This window comes from Pseudopipra pipra, chromosome 1 (genome assembly GCF_036250125.1).
Source record: "Pseudopipra pipra isolate bDixPip1 chromosome 1, bDixPip1.hap1, whole genome shotgun sequence".
Taxonomy (NCBI): domain Eukaryota; kingdom Metazoa; phylum Chordata; class Aves; order Passeriformes; family Pipridae; genus Pseudopipra; species Pseudopipra pipra.
In genome coordinates, this window is record NC_087549.1 from 98,845,718 (window position 1) to 98,869,523 (window position 23,806).

The following is a 23,806-nucleotide window of genomic DNA, read 5'->3' on the forward strand; positions in this document are numbered from 1 at the left end:
GTGCAATGCCTGCAGTGCCCTGTCGTGGCCTGCAGGGGGCGCTGTTGGGCTCCGGCGGTCACCACGCGGGGGAGAGGGGTCCAGAGGGAGCGGTCCCGGCCCGCAGGAGAAGCCGGGAAGGGGAATAGGGGGCCCCTTCCCTCAATTGAAGGAAGGTAAGGAAAAAGCAGTTCACCCCCCAAGAGGACTCACTGTTCCCAGATGGTAGTGTTCCAAGGCTCTCCCCTCTTCTCCCAGCAAGCACAGACCTCTCCGATAAAAAGAGGAAAAAACAACCCGTAGGTCCCGACGGGAGTCACGAGACACTGGCGGTGCAGGGCCGGTGGTCAGGTCTCACCAGGACGAAAGAACCAGGAAAAAATCTGGCTCCCAGGCTTTTCTCTAGAAATGCCTGGATATGGTCCCCGTCTCTGTCCCGGCCAGAGCACTCCACCGTCAAACCTGTCCTCCCGTCTGCCCAGCCATCCCCCCCCTCAACTCCAGCAGTCAGTGGGCCATTAACCAGGCCAGCCACTTCTTTTGTAAGGCTAATCGATCCCCTTCCCCCTTCGAACTCTGTTTCTCCTACGGGGAAAGCAGAGAAAGAGAAAATTCCTCTTTCAGATTTATAACCCATAACAGAAGCGAAGACAAAATAAAATGAACAAACGAAGCTGCTGGTCAACATCCTTATCTGACAGATCTGTGCACTTCATGTCTATCCTGTCATAGTTAATATCTTTTAGTATAATCTTGTTCTCTGTTCAGTGTGTGAGAGGTCTGAGTGCCATCAACTAGAAACTTGGCTGCAGACCACGGGAGCATGTGGCAAGCATAATTTCTAATAAAATTATCAAAGTCTAGTTTTCTTGTGCAAGACACAAAAGCTAATAAATTCACTGATATCAAATATTAGTGCTTAATATAAAAAAACCCCAAAGCTAGAGTAAAACATTTGCGTGGTATGTAAAGATTTCTCATGGATGAGACATGCAAATACATGTAGCCATTAGGATGTATTTGACTTTTTTTCAGGTTTTGATGAGTTAACTTGTTACTGTGGTGAATCTGTGATTTACCCCCCTGTTCCCTGTGGCACTCAGCCACCGGAGTGTAAAAAAATATGTACCAGGCCGCATGACTGTGATCATCCAGGTAAGTCAGGCCATTTAGTTTTGCTTGTGGGGTATTTTTGTTTTGTACTTGGGTTTCTTTTAATCAAAACATAGAAAAGTGTACATAGGTCTGTTTGAAACTATATTTCCAGAAGTCTTCCCTTAAAAGCCAACCAGTTAAAAACTTGCAATGAATACTACTAGTGGTACTTCTCACTGGTAAAAGCATTGTCATTTTTTTCTGATTGTTATTAGTAGTCATCATGGCTGGGCTTCGTGAAGGAAGATTAGGGGTATTAGTAGGCACAACACATTAAATGCTACATTCCAGAGATCAAGTGCTCTGTTGAAGTAGTAGGATAATCTAGTGAACAGTTAATTTCTGTGTTCTTTGGAATTACATTGATTGATGGCAAAATAAATAGCACCGGTCAAACATGTATGTTTTCTGTCAAATTCTGCCTGATAGTATAACCCTACTCAGAAGTTAGAAAATTATCTGCTATTTAATTTAGAAAATATGGAAGAGTATTCACCTAAACACCTGCTATCATAATTTTTAAAGAACACATTATTCTTCAATGAAGCATCACCCTTCCCATAAATTGTATAATTTTGAAATGCAAACTCTCTTTTAATAGTCTTTACTGTCTCCTTTAATGCATTCAACTGAAGTATGCTAATAAAACTGTTACGGCTTTTATATCTCTGTGGCTGCAGTGTACCATTCATGTCATAGTGAGGAGAAGTGTCCACCCTGTACTTATCTCACTCAGAAATGGTGTATGGGCAAGCATGAAGTAAGTTCTGGACAATTAATGTTTTTGAATACTAAACAATTTTCTAGGACTGTAGGCTTATATTTTGGTTGCTTCTTTGGAATAGAATATGTTACTGGAGTTTGAGTTTAATGTGATTAAATTGGAGAAGTATGTCTTTTATTCCATATGCATTCAGACCAACTGCTGTATTGGACTATGGTATAAAGCAAAATTCAAGTCTTTGACCTAAAATGTTTTAATGTTAAGATTCTTGTGTGGACAGTGCCAAATAAAAGTGTGAACAGTAAAACCACTTTGAGATTTCCATTGATAATTTTTACTGTTAGTTGTCATCTTTTTCCTCCCCTTGTTCAGCTGCGAAGTAATATTCCTTGTCATCTCACTGACATTTCCTGCGGACTTCGCTGCAATCAAATGTTAAAATGTGGGATGCACAAATGTAAAAGAATCTGTCATAAAGGAGAATGTCTTATAGATGAAGAGTGTAAACAGCCATGTATTATTCCAAGACTATATTGTAATCATCCCTGTATGGCTCCGTGTCATCCCTCTTCACCCTGCCCAACAACCTCGTGCTGTGCAAAGGTTAGATACACAAAGAAAATTAATTACAAAGTCACAGGTGAATTATATGGTTTACTTAACAGCCAGTAACAGTTGTGACATGTTTGTATATTGATAGCATGACATTTTTTCTCTAAACTTACAATATTGATTTTTTTAAAAATGAAACCTTTAATCACTTTTAGTTAGCCATTATTCCACTAGAATGGGACTTTTTAAAGGTACCTCCCTCACACCCCTCCATGGCGAGAAAAAGACAAAGCTTTCAAAAAGCTACTCTCTCGTGTGATACAACAGGTTGATCTTCAATGTGAATGCGGAAGAAGAGAGGAGAGTATGATTTGTTCAGAAGCATCTAATAAGTATCAAAGGTTGGTACTGTAATAAGTCTTTTAATTCTTTTAATTCCTTACTGGACTTAATACTTTGCAGTTTGATTAAATTTCAGGCTTGACTAAATGTATTTAATTCACAAACTTTTTTCACAGTTTTTTGTACTTTGACATACAAGTTTGGTTTTTTTTTTTTTTTACTTTTTTATTCCCTTGAGCTTTCATACCAACTTTGCTGTACTAGAACACTTCTTTTTTTTTTTTTACTGTTGAATTAGTCCAGCTATGGGAGTGTGTCAAAGCTTGACTCTTCCATTTGTGGAGCAATTAGATACAGACTAATTTGTCAGGTCCAGATTCAGGCTCCTGAATGTAGGTGATTGCAGTCTGTGTGTGAGGTGCTGTCTAAGTTTCCAATCATGTATGATGGAACCTAGTCGATAGAGATGATGGATGCTTAAGAGTGATATGATGTAATCCTGAAATAGCTAAATTTAGGCTGGAGAACTTTGGCATCTAAATCTTGGTTCTTAATAGGCAAACTGAGTCCTTATCTTAACTCCATTTATTGCCACAGATTTGTATCCAGATCCTATTTCTAAACTTATTTCTCTTTCATACAAGAGAGGGCAATGAATGGACAAGGAAAAGAAGAAAAGTGGGGCTTTGGAACTTTGGAAATTAATATAGCAAAACGGTAATAATAATAAGCTAAAAAATCTTATTCTGAGGCTGTGATTGAAAAGGAGTAAAAAAACCCTAATCTAGAGAGTTGATATGCAATCAGAATTCTGCTCTGCATACCAGTTGATAGAAGCACAGTCAGAGATTCTTCCTCTCTTTCAGAGAAAGCTTCTTAATGAGTGTTTTTTTTGGAACTGCTATCTGAGGGCCTTTTTTTATCCTAGCCCAACTTAGGATATGCTGCTTTGTTTCTTCTAAACACTAGCCATAATCAAATTCTGACAGAAGAAGGCTCAGCACTGTGCTTAATATTATCTAATGAAAACAAGGAGAAAAATGTGCTAATCAGAACACTTAAGAACAATTTTAGGCAATACTGAGTTGAATGCAAGATACATGTACAGGAGTTTGGTATTTTTAAGGTCTATCTCACTGTGAATACAAATCAGAAGACTGACTCAAACTTTGAAATACCAGATTCAGTTGTCATATGCTTGTCACTAATGATAAACTGGGAGGGTAACATACAAGTCCAGATTTTTGAAGGCTGTTATTTCTCTGCTGCTCAGGCTCTGCCAAAGTATTCATGCAAGGAAAATGTTCCTTTGAAGCCAGTGAGAGTCCTTGCATGCGTAAGCTGAACGCAAATGTATTAATTTCTCTAATCAGAGCCCAGATCAAGAGAAAGGGAAAGAAACATTCTGTTTAAAGCAAGTGTTTCTGTCTGTTAGTTCAAATGTGCTTGTATGTGCTTACAAATTACTCTTGACTTATGATATTAACAGAAGCAGCATTTAATGCCAGCTAAGTTTGGTAACGTCCAGCAGTTCAGATTGATAAAAGATTAACATATTATGATCTTGTGGAGGGAAATTTGTCTTTTTTCCTGCCACCAGATCAAAACAACTAAAACTATGAACAAAAATAACCTAACAACAAAGTAAAGGTCAGCAAATTAGTGGGGTATCTAAGTTGTCTCAGAAACATTAGAGGGAGGATGAAACAGCTTTGAGGTTTGTCAGTGAATGCTAGTGAAAGAGTGTCCAAGGGAACAGGAAAGGGAGTGCGCCGCTATATCTGTACATACGGTACAAATGACGATGTCACATCATGTAATGTCCCATTACTTAGACTTTGTCACCACTTGATAAATAAGAAGCTGATGGTGCCTCTCAGTGCATTTTGGATTCATTTAATATGATCAGCCTACTTCCTACTTCTAGCCTAGAACCTGATAGATGATTAGTTCTCTGAATATGATGCAAAACATATAGAGACAAACATATTCTTTTATCTGAATTTAATCAAAAAGACAGTTCAAAGGATAGAATATTCCGGTTTTAGGATTTTGTTTGAAAATTATACGGGATATTTCACTGAAAAATTACTGAATAATTATGGTTATACAAATTTTAGCAAGTGAGACTGGGAAGACGTTATTGAAAAGAATGATGAAGAAAATAGTAACGTCTCAGTAGGCATTTTGCTCTTTCCATATGGATTGTTATCATCCGTATTTTCTAAGCAAATTTCTTACTATAAGATTTTAGTTGCACACAGTTAGCAAGAAACACATAAAAGGGTAGTTAAAGCTATATGGTCAGCTGTAGTTTGTGTATTAAGTAAGTGTGGAGAAAGAGTATTTGCCTTGCCTAGTTTAGACTTTCTTAAGAAGCATGTCCACTTGTTAGTCTTCCTCCTAGTTCTTGAGAGTAGAGAGTAACATCTTAATTTGGATAGATAGATTAGACTCCTAAAACTAGGTGATGTGGAACTAAGAGTCCCATTCTGTAATCTGATGAGAAAACAGCCAGTCTGTCTTACTTCTTCCATCTGGAGGTTAAATCTGCACCTTTATGCACCTTTACAGAGGTTTGTGTTGCCACAAACTAAATCTAATGTTCTTCTTTTTCAGAATAGCTGCTATATCTATAGCCACTAAGTTAACAGATCTACAGCTTGGGGATTCCGTGGAAATCAGTAGGCTTATTACGAAAAAAGAAATGAAGCAAGCCAGGTAAGGAGATACATGTAGAAACATATTTCAAGCCCTTGTTCTTCACCTGAAGCATAGATGACATGCAAAATGCATAATATGGTGATCAAAATGCCAGCTGTAATATGAAGACTTAGTCTTCCTGTATAGCCTGACCCTTACTTTAACAATACTGCTAAAAGAGTATTTTGCACTTTCTTAGCGATTCCTGTTTTTGCTTTCATGTAGAATGAGTTCTCTGTTATTGTCTGATTGGTTGTTATAATTATGTATAGAACAATACAACTGTGGCTTCAGAGTTTTCTTTCTACTCAGCCATTTCCTTGGAGTTCTTCTGGATTTTTTTTCCAGATTTCTAGACAGTACAACTTTTTACTGTTATCTTTTGTTTCAGCATCCAACATTCCTTTTTGGGTTATTCATAGGCCATGTTTTCTCGTAGTCAACATCTTAGTATTTATAATATATTTTTATTACCCTTTTTAGATATTTTTACATTTGTATTTCAATTTGATTGGTGCTTCAGTGTTCTCATCCTGGCTGCCACTGAAAATCTGATTTTAAGTCACAAAAACACTTGTGACTTAAATTTGGTGATTTTCTGTTTCACTGATGTTCCTCAGGATTGGAATAACTTGTCTTTTTATTTTTAGTATGATTTAGTTATGAAATTGTCAACTTTCTCCAACGTCCTTCTGTCAGAAACTTGACTTACTGAAGTCCTTGCCATTGAAGTCCTTAATCTTTGGGTTTAGTTTATTTCTGTTACCATGTCTCCTTTTTTATATTGAATTTGATTATTTCTGAGTCAGTCTGTTATGTGTGTTAAAATCTAATGTTCCTTTTTATTGTGTCAAGTCAAAATAGTGACATTTCCCAACAGTTGCTTCATGACTTCCTGTATCAAAAGTTAATACCAGCATATTTCAAGAGCTTTTCCTAGTCATTCTGTTCTGTTTGCTAGTCTATGAAATTGAGGCACATTATTACCACATCCTTTTGGATCATTTTCTACATTGAAATAATTATCAATCTGAATGTATGAGCAAGATGATAGATGGGAGCACCTGTTCATCCCAGTCTTCAGCTTTGTTTTAATTGGGACAGTGTCATACTTCAGAAGAAAGTGAGAGGAGAAAACCAGGTGAAAGAGGGAGAGCTGTACCAATTCCTGCATGCAACTTTAAAGAGCATGGTCATAGTACTGTATAAGCATAGTAATAAGAAAGATACCAGTAAGAATTAGTAATTGAGGTGAGGTTTTTTTAGCATATCTTGTTTGTTTCAATTAATTGAATACTCAAAAATGTGCAATGTAAGCATTAATTTTTGTCTCTAGAATTACTGTAGAATAATCTCTGCTTTACCTAGACTGAGCTTCAACTACTTTCTGTTTGCATCACAATGCCAATCAGATACAAATGTACTCAACAACATGAAGCCAACTTCAGCGTCTCCCAAAAAAGTCACTGTTTAAAGAAAGCAACCATTTGGCAGTGTTAAAACTTGGCAGGAAGAATGGGGGTGCAGGGTGGTAGAAAAAGAGAGGGGTGACCTTTTTAGATAGCGAAGGTGAAAGTCTGTATAACAGCTGTACACTTACCTGGAGGGTGAATGTTGGTGTCCCAGCCTTTGCAATGTTTAATATAAATTGTGTTGTAGTCATTGCCACACATTGCCACACATCTTTCTGGGTGGGCAAACATTGCCCTTTCCTTTGACAGTTGAAATTATCAGAGATGACTTTTCTTTGCGCAAATCTTTCCTAATATGATAGCTAAACTGTGGCAGGTGACTTTTAGTCAAGGACAGTCAGAGGAAGTATTCTCCCTTCCACTTTCATCTACCAAATAGTGGGGCAAGGGGAAAAGAGATGGTGGTACATAAAATATTTAGTCTTAAATTTCTAGTTGTTAGACAATAGATTGGTAATTTTTGGATCAGAACCACCTTGGGTATATGTGTGTGTGCGTGGAGGGGGGAAGGGGTGGGTTGAAACCTCACAGAGGTGAGGTGGCATCATATCCCTCATGCCAGGCCCCTGGAGCCCACATGGGGAAGTCCCGGGATAGCTGTCATTCACAAGCTGCCCGGGAAAACTATAACACATCACACCTCCCAGAGCCCCTAACCCAGCCTCAGATTGGCAGGGACAGTGAGATCACTGCCCCTCACCGTGGCCTGGAACCCCAGAGTGGCCAGTGGGTCAGAGACCCCACCTTAAATGGGTGGTCATAGGGACCAGAACAGATAAAACCAAAGGCATATGGCTCTGCCATCTGGACAAGTGAGAGGTGGTCTTCCACAAGGTTGCAGTGGTAGCTATACAGTCTGTCTCTCCCACCTTCTCTCTTCTTACCCCCTCTTCTTTCTTTGCTCCTTTCTTGATGTTTTGGGTAGCTTAAAGCTGGAGGGATTGGATTTTGACTTAAGTGTTGTGGATTAATATGTGTATTGTAGTGGAATGTTTTATCTAGCTTGTGTGGTGCCCTTTTGAACTTTTGCCAAGTTTCCTTATTTTCTCCCCTAAATTATCAATAAAAGTACCTCTTGGGAAAAAGTCTGTGACTTATTCTCTTGACACTATCTCAAGGTATTAAAGAAGCCTATATATATATATATATATATATATATATATATATATATATATATATATATATATATATATATATATATATATATTAAAGTAGAACTCCTGGCTGAGCCCATGAGCTTGCAGCTCCAAGGACAGTGTTACACTAGTTTATTGTCAAACTCCAGTATTTTCAAAGTAACTTACAAATCTGCTTCACTCATTTACAGTAACAGAATATTTTATGCAAACTGTGCAAGGATTTTCATACTTCATTTTTCTTATTAGGGTTTGGGGTTTTTCTTGTGACAAATTTGATCAGACCTAGAACAGCTTCTCTAAATGGCCTACATTCCTCTTATAGCAGAGGAGAAAATAATTCTTCAAGCAAATGACTTTAAACAGTACCAAGTTGATCTTATAGTGCAAATATGTTAGCTTTCTTCTGTCCCCTTCAAGAAAGTCATCAGAAGAAGTTCTAGATCCTGTGTTTCCAACCTGAATGAAGCAATTTCCCCCATAACAATTATTTTTTTTTTAATTTAAGGAACTATTATCAACAGAATTAATTAACTTGTGCAGTCTAAGGGGGAGAAGTTTGTAACTGCCACTGAAATTCTGGGGAACTCCTGATTCTTCTCTGGCATTTTAATCCCTCAAAATAAAATTAAAAAATACCTTTCAAAGATGAAACAAAAAACTGAAATTCATAACTCTACTGACGTTAGGGATTCAGTTGAAATACCGATTTTTATGGTTCATCGTAATTGTCCATATGCATATTTAACTTTCCTCCTTTTCCTGGCTTATAGTTTTTTCTGATTCATAGGAATAAGTGACCTTGTGACATCTTCCTTTGCTGATTTCCAGTCCTTCCTAGCATCCCCTCAATGCTCATATCAACTGCATTCTTTTCTTAAATGATAGATTTTACGAATAACATCTAATTCACAGGCTTTTTTTCTCAGTTTCTATATGACTTTGGGAATTGCTGTTCCTTTTCAAGATCTGGAGAAGGGGTTGTGTGATCAAAGATCTTTAATTGTTGCTTGATGGTTTATTTTTAGCTCTACTGTCTGTTCTAATACAATAAACTATGCTCACACACTCTTCTTACTTCTTTAGACTATGATGATATGACACCAACAAAGCTACAGTTTGAAAAGTATGAGTAGAAGCTGTGATTCTAATTCTATTTTTCTTTCATGATTTAGGTTGCAATGTGATGAAGAATGCTTAGCCCTTCAGAGGAACAGGTGGGCAATTAACTTTCTTGCTTTTGTTTTTTCCTCAGTAGTAATCCAGGTTCACAAAGTTAATGTATGCAGGAAAAAATCCTTTCCTGCATGACCTAGAGAACAAATAGATGTGGAGATGATTCCTGTGTTCTAGGGATCTATATTAAATGATCTGATATCTTGCTAGAATATTCTAGTGAAAAATTTTAAGCGAGTAGTTTCAAATGTTATATTAGTAACCTGTACCTTTTCAATGACAACATGTGTGGAAGGTTGAGGGGATTTATGTGTTTATTTTTGTTTGCTTATGTTTTTGTTACATTTTGGGGTTTTTTCCTTTTACTCTCAAATTTAGGCGTCTTGCTGAAGCTCTTGAAATAGATGATAATTCTGATCCTTTTAACATCCGTTCTTCTGGACCAAAGTACAGTGACGTTTTAAAAGAAGATGCAAGGTATGTGTTCTAACGATGGCAGGTGTCATAGTTCAACAGTGTTGAGAGCAAGATGGAAAATGCGGAATAGTTTGATTTACTCTTGTAAAAATAACCACCTTGGCAATAGATGGCAGTTGAGGCAAAGGAGGTGATGTGCACTTCTCAAGACCTCCAGAATGAGAACTTGAAAGTAAAAAGTGCCTGACAGGTTGCTTTGTTCTGTAACAGGACCAGATTTAGAACGGGAACATTATTTTTAACCATTCTCTCTATGAATCAGTACCTGTACTTTTCACATCTCTACTGCTTTCACACAGAACCAACCTCTATCTCAGTGTTCTTTACAAACTTTTCAAAACAAAGACAAAAGTGGTGGCTAAGTAATAAAATATGCTCTTGTAGCCTGATGGTATTTCTGTCCACCAGTCTCATTAATTTCTTCTGTCTTACTGCTTATATTTTAAAAATAAAGAAATGGAATTAATAAAATACTTGGTGCATAAAATACTGCCTATGCCAGTGTGACTGCAAAGAGTGATGCTAGACTGAAACATCTTAAAACAAGGCAATATGAAATCAAGCTCATATTAAAAGCATTACACCAATACCTGCTCTGCAATCTGGAGTGACAGGGAGGGATCAGACACATCTTTAAGAAGATGCTTAAATGATGTGTCATTTAAGAAGTTTTTACTCTTGTGTATGTGTTTGTAGGCATGACATTAGTTTTTACTGGGTCTAAGTTTTTTAGAACATCCTAATCTTTTATTATTGCTTCAGTATCCTAATGCTATATAAATTTCATGGTTTTGTAAGGATGTTTTCTGCTTGAAAATCCTTTATTTAGTTTGCTGATGCGTTGAGATGAGTGGGAAATTTTACATAAGTAGCCATACAGAATTTAGGAGTAAGTTACCTCTTCCTTCAACTGATGAGCCTACTGCAAAATAGGAACTGAATGTTTTCATTGTGGAGCTACTGTTTCAGTAGTATTTGCACTTAAAAGTGCTATTTTATAAGGACTATTCTCTTAAGTCTGTATAGATTATGTTTTGCTTTACCTCTTTCAGAAAAACACAGCACACATTTTCAATACTGCAAGAAAGTGAAAGTTTTGCATTGTGTGTGTAGTCTTTGGAGTACAATTCTATTTTGTCTTTCTGCCAACCACTACTCATAGTGCAGTGCTTATCTTTCATGAACAGGACTGGATGACCAGGGTCATGCACTGTTCTCCAAATGGTCAAACAGATACCTTGAAAAGTAACCTTAATGATTCCACACTCCTCTTCTTATTCTTTCAGTGATTTTACTTGCATTTCCTTTGTAGCCACTTTATACTGGTAATTCACAATAAATAATACACCAAGGCTATTCTTACAGCTTTAGCACACAGCTAAAGCAAAAGTTTTCTTAGTCCTCAAGTCACTTACTTTGCACATTGCATTACTGGATTTCATTTATCTAGTCTTTAAGATAAATGAGTTTCTCCTTGTATTAACAAAGCTGTCTTTACAAGAGCAGCAGTCTTCAGTTTGTAAAGCTATGGCTTTATGAACTTACTTCTTTGACTGTTCTTGATGTTATCTCAGCAGTCTTGCAAAAGATCGGGCTTTCCATCATGGTGGCAGGATCCAGAAAGTGTATCTGTTACAGTATGTTTTTCAGGTGGCTCAGCATTCTGAATAAGTTTTGACAGATTAATTTATTCTTGCTTGAGCATGCCACTCCAGTAATGCAAGAGTTCAGGGCTTGTGGTTTTCTGCAGTGTAAGCTACACACCCATATATGGGATCTCAGAATGATTGAGAAACACAACAGCTACCTACCTGTGCATTCAGAGTCACTGCCTCAAGAAGGCAGCAGCTGCCAAAATCATCAGTAGAATGCTGTGATATTATCTTCTTTAGGCAATTCATTGATCTGTGTAGCTAATACATTGTCAAGGGCTGAAAGAAATGTACATCTACAAATGAGGAAAACTTGAGAAAGCTGTGAGAAAACTCCTGATTTTGAAGTGTAATCTCTAATTACTGAACCGTAAAGCTCCCAAGATGCAGTACAACTCCAGGTAACAGGAAGAAGATAAGTAAGTGGAAACGTGTCAAGATAATATGTCTGCTTTGTAGGACAGTGACAGGAGAAGGGGGCACCAGGAGCAGTGATATCTGAGTCTTGAGATGTAACAAGAACTAATAGTTTTTGCAGTGGAATGTACCATAGAAACTACATATAACTGAGCCACATAATTTAAAAGATCTAACCAAGCAAAGTAAAGAAACAGTGAAGAATGGAACTGAGGCAGCCGGCCAAGTTACCCTATAACCAGGTGTATTGTCTTAAAGAAGTTTATAGGCAGTCACTTAGAACTTTGGGGGGCTCCAGACACAGATGACCACTAGAGACCCTCAGTGAAGCCCCTCAGAGACTGGATATGTATATGTGCAAATAAGTGTTGGGAAATGTCATGAATATGTAACAGGAATGCGAGGAATGAAAAATGAATAATCATGTAGTGTTGACATATAAGCTGTAGCAAAGACATCTCTGTGTGCACTTTGGCGAACTGATTCCCAGGACACCTGGTATGCTGTGATCATGCAGCACATCATAATAAAGAATGCCTGGCTTCTAAAACTCAAAAATTGGGTCTTAGAGGTTTCTTTTAAGAGCCAATTTTAGGCAACAATAGCACGGTAATGCTGCTGCATGCTGATCTTGCAGATGTGTTTGCCAGAATCTGACAAGCAGTCAAAAGAAAAGTCTCTACACCATATAGCTTTACATGGAGGAATCCATCTTGTAGTATGGAGATGACTGTACCAACACAACTGAGCACCGATCAGGGAGTACAGATCCACTGGCTGGACACCTCAGCACTGACCTTTCTAAGAAGCTCCAGAAACAGACAGAGACCAAGAAAATACTCAAGTTGGTCCATTGACATGAGGTTGGAGGATAGACTGGCACAAGTATCAATGTCCAGTTGGACAAGGATGATGTTGAGGCTGCTATTTGATGAATTAAAACTACTGGAGAAAGAGAGGAGAACATCTGGAATATCTGGCCACCTGGAGCTACACAGAAGAAAATGTTATTTTGTCACTGGCTGTGCAAGACCCCACAGCAGCTATATGGACTATGAAAATCTAAGATCAAATGGTTAAGTCTAGAAGGACACAGAAGGAGATGGGTCCTTAGTAGTTGCCATCTTAGCCAGTCTTTCCAAGAGTTAACCCTCCACATGCCGCTGCAGGCAATGAAGGACGAGCCAAGCACTCCCGTGTGTGATCTGGTAACAGGAGCAGTGTACAGGTTTAGGGTTAGGAGAGAGCTTTCTTAAACAAGAACTGCATCCTAAAGGAAGGGACAGTGAGAGCAGCTTCTCAAGCATGACTGGTGAACTGCAAGCATGGGATGTCAGTCACTTAAAGGTAAAGTGACTGGCAAGTGTTGCAAGAATAAGAAGGGTTTTGGCAAAGGCAGCAAAGTCTGGGGAAAGCAAAAACATACAGTAAGAACTACAGTGGAAAACCAAGCAGTCAGGAGCATTCTTTTTAAGTAGTGTGGTTGAGAAGAACTGAAGTGACAGTAGGCCTGCTCCTGCTTACATGCAATGCAGGAAAGTGGGAAGAAGCCTAATGTACACCATCTGTAGACATTTCACAGAAAAATAGACTTTCATATCCCACATTGCAGAATTTCAGTATATGCACTGTCAAATCATGTGTATTGTACTTTGGTATTGACTATCTTGGAATTTCTTGAAGCTGAGAGACATTCTAAGTATTTTTGGAAGAACTCCCAGCTTGCTGATTTTGTTGGTGACTTGCAGTTGATAACTCTGTTTCTGTAGACTCCTAAAGGGCTTATTTTTTTAATTTATCCCTCAGTGTGTGAGCTGGTTCCTCAGTAGGCTTTTAAATATTACAAATCAGATACTTGTGGACTCTCTCATTGGATTGTTGATTTCATTTTTTTCTTACCTCCCGTGATCGCTCCACCTTGAAATTTAGGTGTTTATGGCTGGCATTCAGTGTAGTATTTGCTTTCTGACCCTCTGGATCCTGAAGGTATCTGTGGTTTTGGTGGGTTTTTTTTTTGTTTGGTTGGTTTTTGTTTTATTTTTTTTGTTGGGTCAGGTTTTTTTGTTTGGGTAGGGGTTTTTTTAACATGAGATTATTGCTGTAATATCCTTTTCAAAGCCTCATATCACATGGGCTGACTCTCTATTTCACAGCCTAGGTGTTTGGAGGCTCCTTTCTTTTCAGCTCTACAAGTCCAGGTCCTTGTTGCAGTTCTCCCAATGTAATACTTCTCTCTACTGAAGATCCAGGAGTTCTCATAACTACATGCTATGTCCATGTACTCTTGCAAAACCTTGAAGGTCTTCCAGTGATGGGCTGAGTCCATCATATCTGATCAAGTGATGTTGGTAGCTGAGCTATTCAATGTTGTCATTTTGCATGTTTGTTTGAGACTTCTTGGTCTTTTGATGATACATTCACTTCAGCATCCAAAACTTCAGTAGGGCATCTACCAAAGATGGTTGTGCCTGCTTTGGTAGGCATGTCTTGACTGGTTAAATTCTGACATCATTCACAAAGTGGTATTGTTTTGGTATGGAATAGTGCCTGGTTTTTGAAGAATTATTATTTACTACTAACCAGCCTTGAGATATGAAATCTTCAGGTCTTTTTTCCCCATAGGGACAGTGCCCTAACAAATAACAACCTTAATTTTAGAGTTAGCTAACCTGCTTATGTAAGAACAGAGCACAAAGCTTACCCTTACATGAAAGACTTGAAGTACTGTGATGAAGCTAGGTACAAAAAAAATAGTTCTAACAAATCCTTAATATCTTACATCAAGAAATTTTGATTGCCTTATGCTGCTTCTTGTGTTCTTATTAGTTTGTTATGCTAAGCAAGTTGAAGACCAAAGTCAGTGAACTTTTCCTTTCTCTTGGAAAAGTCCACTCTGTTTACCCCATGCCCATTTCTGTGTCTCATCCTGTATTCTAATGAAGTGAATTGCCTTAATGACAAGTAATTTAAAAACTTTGAAATGGCAATTTTAAAATCTGCATTATCAATTTGAAAATGTAAAATTGTATTGTCAGATAGTAGAGCCATATCATAGAATTTTATTCTGTGTTCTAATGGTTGAAGGAAAAATAATTATTTTCGTAATATTGATGACACACTAACATTAATGTAAATGAAGCTTCTGCTTCAGTCAGTTGAGTTGTGTAATTTTGTTCTTGTTGAAAAATAATGTTAGAAAAAATGATGAAGATTGTATCTTTGTATGTTCTCTTGCCTCATTAACTTAGAATGCTGTTCTTGCAGGAAGGATTTAAAATTTGTCAGTGACATTGAGAAGGAAATGAGAATGCTTGTGGAAGCTGTAAATAAGGTCAGTATTCAGATATTCTGTATGACTTACTCTAAGAAACAGTTTTGTTTGGGAGGGGTTTGATACTACTAAACTTTATTAATACTAGTGAGTTGACACTAGTTCTGTTTGGGTTCCAATGTTTAACTGTAAAAAGAACAAAATTTTAGGAGACTTAGTAGTTCAGGAGCACTTTGGTGACAAACTTTGTTTAAAGATTCAAGCAGGGCTAGGCTTTAATGCCTCAGTGGATTATCATTAATTTTTGGATCGCCATTAATAAAGTATTAATTGTCAAAGATGATGTTTAAAGGTTCAGACTTTTGAGGAGGAAAGCCTAGGTGCTTTTGATCCTTGTAGTGGAACTTGCTCACAAATTTTTTGATACCTTCCTGCATTTGCCAGTGTATGAGGTTTTCCTCCTCCTTCTGTAAGGATCCTTGGATTCAACTAGAGTGTTTGGCAGACTTCAGTATACCTAGAAAGATTGATACCAGAGACACAATGATAGGTTTTTCAGTGATATCACCTTCAGGTCTATCAGGTTAGCATACTCCTGGCTTGCTGCTGCATCATGAAAGACCCAGTACATGTGATTCAAATGACAGTGTAAAGTATAGTATTCTCAGTTGCCTTTAGCTCAAGAAGGAGCTAACGTTCTGTAGAAAACATTAATTTCTTTCCCTCTAGGCCCTGAAGACAGTTACTTAACTTTATTCTTTCAAAAGATTATGTATGATATTTCTTAATCTTTATGCTTGTGCACCTGTCTAATGTTCTTGCCTGTTGTTTTCAACATTGGAATGAAAGTCTGAAAGCAGTCCCATCTGTTTCTAGTCAGCACAGAATGGGTAAAGTTGAAAGGTACCACAGTGGGATCATTCAGTCCAACCTCTCAGGGTCAAGCAGGGTCATCCTAGAGCATATTGCATAGAGTTGCATCCAGACAGTTCTTTAATATCTCCAGTGAGGGAGACTCCACAACCCTTCTGGGCAACCTGTTTAGGTGCTCAGTCACATGCATATTAAAGAAGTTCTTCCTCATGTTCAGGTGGAGCTTCCTCTGCATCAGTTTCTGCCTGTTGCCTCTTTTCATATTGGTTGGCACCACCAAGAAGAGCCTGCCTCCATCCTCTTGACAGTCTTCTTTGAGATACTATAGTCAAAATAAATAACAATAAATAAAATCTCCTCTGTCATCTTTTCTCGAGGCTAAACAGGTCCAGCTCTCTTAGCCTATCCTTGTGAGATCTTTGTAGCCCTTTGCTGGACTCACTCCATAAGCCCCTTGTGTCTGTTGTACTGAGGAGCCCAGAACTGGACGCAGTATTCCTGGTGAGGCCTCACACCTGGGCTGAGTAGAGGGACATTATTACCTGCCACAACCTGCTGGACACACTTCTCCTAGTGCACCTAATGCATACCACTGGCGCTGTGCCACAGGGGCATACTGCTGGCTCATTGTTGCCCCAAGTCCTTCTCCATAGAGCTGCTTTCCAGCAGGTCAGCCCTCTGCCTGTACTGGTGCATGGGGTTATTCCTCCCCACGTGCAGAGGGTGGAATACTGTACTTGCCTTTGATGAATTTCAGAAAGTTCCTCTTTGCCCATTCCTCCAGCCTGTCAAGACACTTCTGAAGGGCTGCACAGCACTCAGGGGTATCGGCCACTCCCCCCAGCTTTGTGTCATCAGTGAACTTGCTGAGGAGGCTCTCTACCCCTTCATCCAAGTCGCTGATGAATAAGTTAAAACAATACTGGAGCCAGTACTGACCCCTGGGGAACATTGCTACCTATAGTCCTCCAGCTAGATGCTATGCCACTGATCACAACCCTCTAAGATCTGTTGTTCAGCCAGTCCACTCATGCAGTCTGCACTTCCTGAGTTTACCTATGAGAGTATCACAGGAGATATCAAAAACCTTGCTGAAGTCCAGGTACACGATATCCAGTGCGCTTCCTTCATCCATCCAGGTAGTTGTTTTATTGTACAATCAGGTTGGTTAAGCATGATTTCCCTTTGGTGAATCCATGCTGACTAATCCTGATCACCTTCTTGTCATCCATATGCTTAGAGATGACTTCCAGGATGAGCCATTCCCATCATCTTTCTAGAGACCAAGGTGAAACTGACTGGCCTGTAGTTCCCTGGGGTCCTCCTTCTTGCCCTTTAGGAAGGACTGGGGTGATATTTGCTTTCTTGCTTATTTTAAAATGTTCAAAGGAAACACTAAATACAGAGCTATCTTCCTGAATATTCCAACTACCACTCCTTTCTTACCAGAAATCAACCTACACAAACCTTCTCTTCACATGTATCTTCCCCTTTCTCCATTCAGTTCCCATTTACAGCTACATTTAACTCCACTTCTTCCTGCTACTTGGACCATAAATCCAAAGCTTTCTGAATCGCTTCTTTTGCTAACTCAAAGGCAATTTGCTGTTCACTCCCCCATTCAAACTCATATTTCTTCCCTGTTACTTTGTATACCGGGGTGAAAATCTGTCCTAGATGCAGAATGTATGTCTCCAAAATCCAGACAATCCGATAAACCTCTGCATCTCATTCTTATTACAAGGTACTGCAAAATCTAAAATTTTCTGTGGGGTTGTAGGTAATGTTTCCCAATGTCCACAATGCCACTGAATTCCCAGAAATTTCACTGCTTGGGATAGTCCTTGAATTTTAGTAGGATTTATTTCACAGCCTTTTTGTTTCATGTGATCCACAGCCAATTCTAGCATCTGTTGTATTTCTTCCTCACTGTTTCCCTTAATTAAAATGTCATCTATGTAATGCGTTATTTGCATATGAGGAGGCAGCTTTATTTCATCCAAATTTTCAACCACTGTTCAGTAGCAGATTGTTGTACTATGTACCCACCCCTGGGGCAACGAGGTAAAGTATACTGATGTCCCTGCCACGTTAAGAAAAAATCAGTCCCACTGTTCTTCTACAATACGTATAGTAAAATATGCATCAAAATATAAATCAATTCCAGCATACCTACTTCTGGAATGTTTCTGAATTTTTTTCTGTTAAAGTCGCAGTATCTGGTACAGCCATCATGAGAGGCAGCATATGCTTATTTAACTCTCTAAAATCTACAGTCATTCTCCATGACCCATCATTCTTTTTTATGGGCCATACCAGATTATTCCAAGATGTGGTAGTTAATTTTAAAACTCCAGCATCCAGCAAATCTTTAATTGTGATATTTTTTTATGCCCTCCTGGTTTCCGGTATTGTTTCATTGTTACTAATTCATTTGCAGCAGAAATCTGCACAGGAGACATTTTTTTTTTCCTGCTGGAAGATTGACCAGGCACTAATATAATTCTTTATTCCAAATTGGTACTGACCATCAGGAAGATTCACGGTTAATCCTTTTAGAATATCTATCCCTATTATATATTCAGGGATAGGAACAACCATGACCGAGTAAGATCGTTTCAGGAAGTTCCCTATTTTCACTTGTATTTAGGTTTGTACGGCATCAATTTGTTTCCCTTCCGGACTGGTAATAATTACAGGCTGCCCTTTAAATTTCTTGGGATTCCCATATATCAAAGAGGCCTCCACTCCAATATCAATTAACAGTAATGTTTGTGAAGACCAGTTTTTCCAAGATATTTGAAGCTCCACATGGGGCTGCCGGTCCCCCTGTATCAATTGCACTGGAGTTTGGATGTCACTTCAGTGTCGTTTACCACACTGATTATTTTCCCTGGTCTGTTTCCAAGGATAAAAGTCAGAATATCGTTTCCAGTCCTCCTTCTCCCCTGGAATAACAGATCTACTCTTGGAGGGCCCACTGTGAACAGATGCGGAATCCCGTTGAGGCTCTGGAGGGGGTTCTGTATCCTGAGTTGTTCCTGGATTATTTACTTTAGAGTTTTGCACTTTTTTACCAGTTTTACTCAGGCCTCTCCGCTTATAAATCTGCCATAGTTCATGAGTCGGAACCCCATCAATTTCCTCACGAGACATACCATCTTTCAATAAAGCTGAAAACATTTCCCTATGAGAAATTCTGTTTTCATTCCCTTTAGAGCTATCTCTAGTATCTTGGTTTCCTGCACTGCCTTGCGGCCCCCATTCTCCAAGGTCACCTCGCTGCTGTATTTTTTCAATTCCTTCACAGAGGGGATTTTCTCTCTTGTTAATCAAAAGTTTTTGTATGCTACTTGGGAAGTCTTGATCACCTTATTTCTCATAGTAACAGACAGAACTTGCTGCATCATACTGTGAACATCTCCTATGAAAATCACTGATTGCATCCCTTCTTCCTTTAATCGTTGTACACAATCCTACAAAGTATACCATGCACGCTCAGTTCCAGTTGGTCAGTCATTTTCTGCAGGATATTTATTACTGCATCCCAAAGCAGTCAAAGCTAACAGATTAGCATCATGAACATTATTCCAAAATGCATCCTGCACATATGAGTCTGAACTCAAGATTAAAAACTTCCTGGAATCTCCTAAATCGAGGGTGACCCCTGACGCTTCCTGATCATACCAACGCACCGTCCAAGTCAGTAGAGATTCTTCCAGTCTCTGTTTAAACCATTCAATTATATAATTTACTTCATTCTGAGTACAATCCTCTACCACATGCCTTCCTATCAGCTGCCTGTCAACCTCTTAATTCCATTTTCAGTCTCCATGCCGGTCTCACATCTATGAATTCATCTGTGGAACCAGCCTCATCAGTTGGAAGTAGATTCATAGAATAGTTGTTTGTTATCACCTAAGAATAATTTGCCCAGTGTTGTATTGCCTGTGGTTATCTGATTTTCCATATTTCTTTATACACTGCCTTTATCATGCACACGTATGTACATAAGTATGGACACACAAATATATTTCTACATATAACTGCATATACCAAATATATGCTTATAATAAATCAAACCACGATATGTAATTATATTAAAAAAGGGCAACATAGGTCTTGAATTTACAATATACAAATTAGTCACAATGATGTCACAATATTAGTGACATCAAATATGCCAGAACAAGAGTACCAGAGAGCTCAGAAGTATCTCCAGTGCTTTAGTTCTCAGTGGAAAAAACAACTATTTGTTAAATAATGATCCTACAAAGCAGACAAATTATGTCTGTTAAGGAGCATCTACATTGCAGAAGAGAAGGAAAAAATGAAAACAAATCACATGTGAGTCTTTTCCCAATCTGACCTAAAGGGAGAACTACCCAGTGTTTACTTAGCTTTTATCATGACCAGGATGAACCAGTTAGATTCACATGACAGTTCAGTATCTCAAGGATCAATCAATCCTGTACCATCCTACCCCTCAGGCTATAGGTAATTGCATAAGGTACGAGAAAAAAAGTTCCCAGAAATCAAGTTATATTTCAAAAGGGAGGAGTTTTCTTTCTGAACACCAAAGGCAAGTGACACAAGCCTTGAAGCTTGTTATCCATCTGTTATAATGCAAATGCAGATAAGAAGTCATTCTTTCATGAACTCTTCAGTTGGGAAACCCAACAATTACCTCATGAATTCCATGACAATCTTAATGTTCTGTTCCTAAAAATCCTCTATTTAGTTATATATTAATTTTTACAAGGTTGTCAAATTATGTCTTGAAATGTTTAGATTCCTGATTACCAGTTTTCTGTTTAGATGCCCGTTCTACATCTGCATTTTTCACATTGCTTACAAACCTCCTGTGTTTCTTCATGTTGAGGCCATTTGGTAACAGTGAGCCCTGCTACATGAGGCTGTAGTTGTTTCACAGAATCACAGAATGTTTGAAGTTGGTAGGATCCTCTGGATATCATCTTGGAAAACCCACTCTGTTCAAGCAGAGCCATCTAGAGCCAGTTGCCCATGACAATGTCTAGATAGCTTGTGAGTATCTTCAGGGATGGAGAGGCCACAAGCTCCCAAAGCAACCTGTGCCAGTACTGTTATTCTCATAGTAAAAAGCATGTTTCCTGATGTTCAGAGGGAACCTTCTTTATCTTAGTTTTTGCCCATGACCTCTTGTCCTATCACTGGGCTCCATGGAAATGAGCCTGGTTCTAGCTCTGTCGTCTTTACACCCTCCTTTCAGGTATTTATAGACACTGATGATATCAGCCCTGAGACCTTTGTTCTCCAGACTTAGCAGTCCCAGTTCTCTGTGTTCTTGTCAGTGCAGAGAATGTTCCCATCCCTTAATCACCTTCATGGTCCTTCACTGAACTCATGTCCATGTCTCTCTTGTACTGAGGAGCCCAGAACTGAATGGCTCAGTATTGCAGAGCCCAGTACTTCAGGGGTGGCCTCACCAGTGCTGAGCAGAGGAGCACCTCCCTCAGCCTGCTGGCAAAACTTTGCTTATCGAAGACCAGGATACTGGTAACCTTCTTTGCCACAAAGTGTATATCACTGGCTCATGTCTGACTTGGTGTCCAGCAGCATCCCAAGCTGCTCTCCATCTGAGTGGCTCTCAGCATGTACTGGTGTGTGGGGTTGTTCCTTAGCAGGTTCAGGACTTTGCATATCTCCTTGCTAAACTTCCCAAGGTTTCTGTCAGCTCATTTCTTCAGCCTGTCAAGCTCATGCTGGATGGCAGCATGCCCCTCTGGTCCATCAGCTACTCCTCCCAACTTTGTATCATTGACAAATTCACTGAGATATGTTTTGCCCCATCATGCAGATCATTAACAAAGATGTTAAACTTTGCCCTGTTCATCACCACCCTTAGGGCCCAGCCATTCAGGCAGTTTTCCATCCACCTCCGTGTCTGCCCATCCAACCCCTACAGCAACAGCCTGTTTTTGAGGGCTCATTTGAGGCTGTTATGGGAGACAGTGTCAGAGATCTTACTGAGAGCCTGGTAGACACTAGCCACTGCTCTCCCTTCATCTACCAGACACATCAGTCCATCACAGAAGTTTATTGAGTTGGTAAAGCCATACTATGTACTCCCAAGCAATTTCTTGTGTCTGGAATTGAGTTTAAGGATGAGCTGCTCTGTCACTTTCTCAGGGATTGAGATGAGGCTGACCAGCCTGTAGCTCCACATGTCTTCCTTACCTGTCTTGAAGATAAAAGGAACAGCATGTATGGAGACCACACTCTGACTTTCTTTTCCTTAAAAATTGCGGCATGTACGGTATAGAAGGGAATATTTCCCACGCACTGTAAAGTTAACTTTCTCTGCTACTCGATTCTTCTTGCATAACTTTTTATTTTTGTGAAAGTCTCAGAGGCTTTCTTTTCTCTCTTGTGAGAGTCATGTTTCATCTTGCAACCCACAAGTTTATGGAACTAAAGATTGGATTAATATGTGTGATATGGCATTATGTAGGGAGACTGGTTTTAGTTGTTCTGTCATGATCGTCAAGTCCTCTTTATGCTTGAGTCTGTGTTTGGTTGTTTGTTTATTACGATTCCTAAATACTCTCTTAACTAAAGATGTGACTTGCTTTCTTTGTTTCTAGATGTAGAACTTTACTTGTATTAAAAGTATTTTGCATGCTAATCTATCAAGCGTTCATGTAGCTCTGCCTGTATCAGTACTGTGTTTTTCAAACTGATTACTGTTACTTATGCTTACACATTTTACTGTTACTTTTTAATTTTTTTACATTGTGCCTTTGGAGATACCCAGTTCAGCGTAACTGGATAAATGAGTAATAAAAAGGATTTTGTTACTTAAAAGTTTTAGTATTAGTATGGTTCAGTTCTATCTATCACATATGACTTTGCTTGCCTCACAAATATCTGATGCCCTACACTCATCAGTATGTACTCATCTAGCATAGCAGAATTGTTGTGATTGATATATGTAAGCAGAACAGACAGGAAGCATGTATAGCCAGCTCTGTCTGTGTATGGCCAGGAATTCTGATGTTTTTCAGAGCATTGAACCATCACCACTTTTTTAAAGTAAGCGTACTCATTTTCATGAATAGGTACAGAATCTATAGAGTTCTTCATTAAAATGCTTGTTCATATGCTGCAAGTGGGGTAACAGCTGGGAGGTTTATTACTGTTTATTGCAAAGTAAAGATTATATCCTGTCAGCATGTGATTACCCAAAGACCTAATGGAAATGGTTGAGCAGTTTCAGATCCAGTTACTGTTTGTAACTTAGCGATTTTACAAACTAAGAGGAGACAAATATTAGCCCTCTATTTTCAGAATAGCTGCAGTGTACCCCTGATGACTTGCTCTATTACATGTGGTAGTCCTTACACTAATTTAGGTGGTTGACCTTTTGTAAATCCACATTAATTATTCCCAGGGACCTTCTTCACGTACCTGAAAATGGATTTGAATTTTAGCTGATCAGTCAATAGTTCTTGGGCTTTGTTTCGCATTTTTTTTAATATAGTTGCAACAATTACCTTTCTCTAGTCACTGAGTTCCTACCCTGTTCTTTACAATCTTTCAGAAATGATGGAGAATAGGACATCATCCTGGTCTCTCAGTGCCCTTACATGCACTGCCTGGAGACTCAGGAACTTACATAGATTGGGATTTCTCTAGAAATCCCTGACTCAAACTTATTCTACTACTGGTAGTTTTTCTTCCCCTTGAACCTTCTTTGTAGACCCAAAGACCTAGAAGACCTTGTTTGGTGATAACCAAGGTAAAAGCTGAAGCAGTGTCCTGAATCCCTGAAAGCAGTCTGAAGCACTGAGTGACTTATCCTCATATGCATTTGTCATTACAAAGATCTATCCCAT

At 38.8% G+C, this 23,806-nt stretch overlaps 1 protein-coding gene across 2 annotated transcripts in view; it reads left to right on the forward strand.

Moving 5' to 3' along the window:
* NFX1 (nuclear transcription factor, X-box binding 1) overlaps nucleotides 1-23,806 on the forward strand; it is a 66,550-nt gene that overhangs the window by 31,872 nt on the left and 10,872 nt on the right. For both annotated transcript variants that reach the window (XR_010433376.1, XM_064667144.1), the window contains exons 14-21: nucleotides 1,015-1,134; nucleotides 1,815-1,894; nucleotides 2,231-2,461; nucleotides 2,738-2,811; nucleotides 5,372-5,473; nucleotides 9,239-9,280; nucleotides 9,618-9,716; nucleotides 15,050-15,116. Coding sequence is in view for 1 of the 2 variants with exons in the window: in XM_064667144.1 (XP_064523214.1) it covers nucleotides 1,015-1,134; nucleotides 1,815-1,894; nucleotides 2,231-2,461; nucleotides 2,738-2,811; nucleotides 5,372-5,473; nucleotides 9,239-9,280; nucleotides 9,618-9,716; nucleotides 15,050-15,116 (815 nt within the window). In the remaining variant the exon portion in view is untranslated. The remainder of the gene's footprint in view (nucleotides 1-1,014; nucleotides 1,135-1,814; nucleotides 1,895-2,230; nucleotides 2,462-2,737; nucleotides 2,812-5,371; nucleotides 5,474-9,238; nucleotides 9,281-9,617; nucleotides 9,717-15,049; nucleotides 15,117-23,806) is intronic.